Source organism: Rhinoraja longicauda, chromosome 36 (genome assembly GCF_053455715.1).
Source record: "Rhinoraja longicauda isolate Sanriku21f chromosome 36, sRhiLon1.1, whole genome shotgun sequence".
Lineage (NCBI taxonomy): Eukaryota > Metazoa > Chordata > Chondrichthyes > Rajiformes > Arhynchobatidae > Rhinoraja > Rhinoraja longicauda.
Window position 1 is genome coordinate 8,454,110 of NC_135988.1, and position 6,479 is coordinate 8,460,588.

Below are 6,479 nucleotides of genomic sequence, written 5' to 3' on the forward strand. Positions count from 1 at the left end.
CAATTCTCTGAATGCATTCAAGAGAGAGCTCGTAAGGATAGCGGAGTCAGGGGTATGGGGAGAAGGCAGAAACGGGGTACTGATTGAGAATGATCAGCCGTGATCACATTGAATGGCTGTGCTGGCTCGAAGGGCCGAATGGCCTCCTCCTGCACCTATTGTCTATTGTCTAATATTCCCATCCGCATCGTTCTTCATAGGTGGGTGCACTACATTCTCCTATATCCCATGGGAATACACAGAGCATTGGACTCGATCAGAGTCCCAGGGATTTCAGCTGGAAATGGTGGGCTGTGGGTCTTAGCTGTGTTGATTTTTAAACCCTCAATGAAATAGTTTGCAACTGACCCGATGGGGAGGGACTGAGGTGTCGAACTAATCATTGGTTCTTATTTGATGAAGATAGTCTGAGGAAAGACATTCTAGCCTTAGAGGGAGTACAGAGAAGGTTAACCAGATTGATCCCTGGGATGGCAGGACTTTCATATGAAGAAAGACTGGATAGACTGGGCTTGTATTCCCTGGAATTTAGAAGACTGAGGGGGGATCTTATTGAAACATATAAAATTCTTAAGGGGTTGGAGAGGCTAGATGTGGGAAGATTGTTCCCGATGTTGGGGAAGTCCAGAGCCAGGGGTCACAGCTTAAGGATAAGGGGGAAGTCTTTTAGGACCGAGATGAGAAAACATTTCTTCACACAGAGAGTGGTGAGTCTGTGGAATTCTCTGCCACAGAAGGTAGTTGAGGCCAGTTCATTGGCTATATTTAAGAGGGAGTTAGATGTGACCCTTGTGGCTAAAGGGATCAGGGGGTATGGAGAGAAGGCAGGTACAGGTTACTGAGCTGGATGATCAGCCATGATCATATTGAATGGCTGTGCAAGCTCGAAGGGCCGAATGGCCTCCTCCTGCACCTATTTCCTATGTTTCTATGTTTCTGTAGGGAACTAAAATCAGAGAAGGAGTGGTGGGCATCAGAGGTATAGGGGGTGGGATTGTTGTGCTGGGAGTTGCCCCACACACGATGGGCTGAATGGCCTCCTTCTGTGTCAATGGCCATGTCGCAGTTCCATGCAGGTGGTTATTGAAAAACTACGCGTAGAACGAGTCAATCGCTCTCACTACTTCAGGGCTGTGCTACAGAACACTTGTAGAAACAAAGAGCTGTAGATGCTGCTTTACACAGAAGACAGACACAAAGTGCTGGAATAACTCAGCCGGCCAGGTAACATCTCTGGAGACGATGACTGACTCGCTCAGTTACTCCAGCACGTTGCTTCTATCGACAAAACACTTTGTTGCCAATCACTTCGCCCTAGGGCATTCTTCCATCTCTTACGCCCAATTTCCGAGCAGCAACAATATGGGCGGCGAAATGGCGCCGCCGTTGCCTCACACCACCGGGGGCACGGGTTCGATACTTACATCGGCTGCTGTCTGTGTGGAGTTTTCACGTTCTCCCTGGGACGGTGTGGGTTCCTCACCTCCCCGCTCACCCGACCCCTCTCCGTCCCCGGTCCTCCGGCTTCCTCTCACATCCCAACGACTTGCGGGTTTGTAGGTCAAATTGGGCCCTCTGTAAATTGCTCCCTGTGTGTAGGGAGTGGATGCGAGACTGGGATAACAGAGAACGCGTGTGAACGGGTCATCGATGGTTGTCCTGGACTCGTCTGAAGAAGGGTCTCGACCCAAAACGTCACCCATTCCTTCGCTCCTGAGATGCTGCCTGACCTGCTGAGTTACTCCAGCATTTTGTGAATAAATACCTCAGAGTTTCCTGAAATCATCTGCCTCATGGTCTCCGACTCCATCCAGCCTTACAGCACAAGGGGTCATTCTACTCGGGGAAGTCGGTGTGGGTTGAAACTGATCCAAGCTTGTGTAGTGATGTGCAGCAAAGAACTGCAGATGCTGGTTTACGCCGAGGATAGACACAGAATGCTGGAGTAACTCAGCGGGAAAGGCGGCATCTATGGACAGAAGGAATGAGAGACGTAAGAAGGGTCTCGACCCGAAACGCCACCCATTCCTTCCCACTGGAGACGCTGCCTGTCCCGCTGAGTTACTCCAGCATTATGCGTCTATCTTGTGTAGCGATCCCTACTTTAGCTTATCCCAGGGACTCAGTGCCCCGCGTTCTTCTGTGAATATACCCCACTCCAATCAGCTAAGCAGAGAAACCAAGTTGACCCTTCCAAAAAGAGAAGCGTTGACTAGAAAATGAGACCCCCATCTGGGTGGAACTGAAAGGTCCCAGAGCTATTTGAGAATCAATGTGCAACATTCCCGGGCAAACGCCAATCCGAGCCCAACATCACAGGTCGTTAGTTTCGAATAATTGATGGCTTCGGTAAAATTGTAAACTGTACCTAGTGTGTGTGTGATAGTGTTAGTTAGTGTACGGGGTGATCGCTGGTCGGCGCGGACTCGGTGGGCCGAGTATTTAGTTTAAACTAAACTAAAGTAAATTAAACTAAACTCGTAAATAGAAGCGACGTTTAACGTAAATAGAAGCAGGGGTATTGTATTTTCAGCCTTACAGTGATCCGGATTTGCAGTGCAGATGGTGGGAAAAGATACAATTGCCTCCTATAGAAATGAATACAGACGATAGAACCATAGAACAGTGCAGCACTGGGCAGGCCCTTCGGCCCACAATGTCTGTGCTGACCATGATATTAAATTAAACTAGCCCCCTCGGCCTGCACACGATCAATAGACAATAGACAATAGACGCAGGAGTAGGCCATTCAGCCCTTCGAGCCAGCACCGCCATTCAATGCGATCATGGCTGATCACTCTCAATCAGTACCCCGTTCCTGCCTTCTCCCCATACCCCCTCACTCCGCTATCCTTAAGAGCTCTATCGAAGATACACTTCCATTCCCTCTATGTTCTTATGCCTGTCTGAATGCCTGTTAAATATCATTGAGCTATCTGCATCCACCAAGACCACGACTTGGCGATGGAGAGAGATCTGGGACATTGTGGTGTCACAAAATGTTCGCCACAAACGCGAGTCGATGGTGGGACGGAGACTGGTAAACCGAGACCGGGGTTCTAGTTGGAAGGTGGATAGAAGTGGGCAGATGATTTAGGGGAGAGTGGTGACGGTGAACAGCCCAGTGTTCAGGATTGGCTGAATGGAGATCTTTAGTGTGGGATTAACCGGGGATGGGGGGGGGGGGGTGAAAGAAGGATGTTTATGGCGTTGGGATTGATGGGGGCATGGGGGGGTGGGGTAACTGTGGCCAGGAGGGACGAGGGAGTGGGAGACGGGGGGGGGGGGGGGGGAGTCCGTAGTCAGGAGAGATTGGGAGAGAAAGAGATGGGGGTCCATAGTTGTGTTGGGCAGGAGAGGCGAGAGGATATTTGGTCAAGAGTCAAGAGAATGGGGTGGGGTTCTACCTGTAAGTCTATGATGTTGAGGTATCTGTGGTCTGATGTAGTCTCGGGTGGGGATGACAACTTCTCAGGAGAAATTGAATGCGCTGTGTAGACCGCGTGGTTGGGTCTCAGGAAGGGGGTCCCTGATGTGGAGAGAGATGTGGAACGGAATGAGGCCATGCAGGTTTCAACGGTGTGGACTGAGGGGGCTATTTCCATGCTTTATCTTTGAAGTAATTAATATAGTGGGGACATTCAAAAAATTTTTTTAAATGGCTACTGTGTAGGAAGGAACTGCAGATGCTGGTTTAAACCAAAGATAGACACAAAATGCTGGAGTAACTCAGCGGGACTGGCACCGTCTCTGGATAGAAGGAATGGGTGACGTTTCGGGGCGAGACCCTTCTTCAGACTCAGTACAGCACAGGAACAGCCCTTCGGCCCATAATATCGGTGGCGAACGTGATGCCAAGCTTTAAACTAATTTCCTCTACCTACACGTGAACAAAACGCCCTCCATTCCATGCACATCATAAGATCATAAAAGTTGGGAGCGGAATTAGGCCATTCAGCCCATCGAGCCTGTACCCATCTAAAACCCTCAAGCGCCACTATTACATTCCAGGCACCCACTACCCTCTGTGTAAAAGCAAACGTGCCCCGCAGGATGGAACAGCAGATGCTGGTTTACACCGAAGGTAGACACAAAATGCTGGAGTAACTCAGCGGGACAGGCAGCATCTCCAGAGAGAAGGAATGGGCGACATTTCTGGTCGAGACCCTAATGTGGTTTTTTTTAATGGTGCAAAGTGTTTCATTAAAACCCATTGTAGGTCTCAGTTCAGCGAATTCACAGCCCATTGAGACATACACAATCTCACCAAGTGACCGAGAGCAGTGGGTCCCAAATGACAAGTCAATTCTCGTCACTTCTCAACACATTTCTAAACCACAACCAGCCAGCATCTCTGGAGAAAAGGAATATGGATAGTTGCCGCGCACATCATCTTTAAACGTTCCCTCTCTCACATTAACTATTCTTTGACATTTCCACCGTGGGGAAAGGGGATGATTTATTTGGTGGTCTTGAATCTCTCAGGCCACAGTTTAAGAATAAGGGGTAGGCCATTTAGAACGGAGATGAGGAAAAACATTTTCACTCAGAGAGTTGTAGATCTGTGGAATTCTCTGCCTCCGAAGGCAGTGGAGGTCAATTCTCTGAATGCACTCAAGAGAGAGCTAGATAGAGCTCTTAAGGATAGCGGAGTCAGGGGGTATGGGGAGAAGGCAGGAACGGGGTACTGATTGAGAATGATCGGCCATGATCACATTGAATGGTGGTGCTGGCTCGAAGGGCCGAATGGCCTCCTCCTGCACCTATTGTCTATAGTCTATAGTATATTGTCTATTGTCTATTGTCTATCGTCTATAGTCTATTGTCTATAGTCTATAGTCTATCGTCTTAGGTCTATTGTCTATTGTCTATCGTCTATAGTCTATCGTCTATCGTCTATAGTCTATAGTCTATTGTCTATAGTCTATTGTCTATTGTCTATAGTCTGTTGTCTGTTGTCTATTGTCTATAGTTCAGTACTGCCTGTTCAGTACTGCCTGTTCAGTACTGCCTGTTCAGTACTGCCTTCAACCACTGAAGGCCACCCTACCTTCTGTCTCCTTTCTCTGTTCGTTTACTTATTTATCTATTTATTCACTTCCCTATGTTCTCTAAATCCCTGTAAAGCGTCTTTGAGTATATGAAAAGCGCTATATAAATGTAATGTATTATTATTATTATTATTATAGTCTATAGTTTATTTTCTGTTGTCTGTTGTCTATTGTCTATTGTCTATTGTCTATTGTCTCCACCGACCACTGCCATTCCCCGGTCGCCGGTCGACCACATGCCTCGCCTCGCTGAGTTTTTGTTTTGCTTTCGTTGCCGTCTCTAGACACCGCCGCACGCAGGAGGCTCGATGGTCCCACTGCTCGGGCGAGAAGCCCGAGGAAGAGGCGTTCGCGAGCGGCCTTCTCTCACTCCCAGGTACTGAAACTGGAGTGCAGGTTCGACGACCAGAGGTACCTGTCGGCGCCGGAGAGGGCGGAGCTGGCCGGGGCGCTCAAACTCACCGAGACGCAGGTGAAAATATGGTTCCAGAACCGCAGGTACAAGACCAAGAGGAAGATGCTGTCGGCCTCGCCCAAGAGCCACGAGGGCGCAGCAGAGAGCGCAGGGGCGCAGCGGCTACACACCTACCAAAGTTACCGCCACCATCCCTACTTGTACTACCTGGCCGCATTCACCCCCTCTCTCTGGTGAGCTCTGCTCGGCTCGGCCCGGCTCGGCTCGGCTCAGCTCGGCTCGGCTCGGCCCGGCCCGGCCCAGCCCGGCTCGGCTCGGCTCGGCCCGGCTCGGCTCGGCTCAGCTCGGCTCGGCCCGGCTCATCCTCACCAGCAGCGACAACGCACTTTATTTATTCAGTCCCTGGTCCCGCTGCGATTTCCCCACCCAGAAGCTGGCCGATCTGAACCCGTCTTTCCCCATCTCAAGAGTCAAGAGTGTTTTGTTGTCACATGTCCCAGATAGAACAATGAAATTCTTGCTTGAAGCAGCACAACACAATATGTAAACATACTACACTGTAAATGTGAAAAAAAGTTTAGCGTGTTGTGTACATACATACACAATATACATATACATATATATGCATATACATATATACACACCTTCCACCCCATCAGCCAGCGTAAACAACAAATTATCCTCCATCATTTTCATCACCTCCAACGGGATCCCATTACTGGCCACATCTTCCCATCTCCTCTCCTTTCTGCGTTCCGCAGAGACCGATCCCTCCATAACTCCCTGGTCCACTCGTCCCTTCCTGCCCAAACCACCCCCTCCCTGGGCACTTTCCCCAGCAACCGCAGGAGATGCAACACCTGTCCTTTTACCTCCCCCCTCGACTCCATCCAAGGACCCCAACAGTCTTTCCAGGTGAGGCAGAAGTTCACCTGCACCTCCTCCGACCTCTTCTATTGTATCCGCTGTTCCAGATGTCAACTTCTCTACATCGGCGATACCAAGCGCAGGCT

At 49.7% G+C, this 6,479-nt stretch overlaps 1 protein-coding gene across 1 annotated transcript in view; it reads left to right on the forward strand.

Annotated features, from left to right (window-relative positions):
* The window catches only part of LOC144610372 (homeobox protein Nkx-3.1-like), a 7,103-nt gene extending 1,400 nt beyond the window's left edge, over window positions 1-5,703 (forward strand). The window contains exon 2 of the mRNA XM_078428997.1: window positions 5,336-5,703. Within this exon, the coding sequence (XP_078285123.1) occupies window positions 5,336-5,703 (368 nt within the window). The remainder of the gene's footprint in view (window positions 1-5,335) is intronic.
* Window positions 5,704-6,479: the final 776 nt, after the last annotated feature.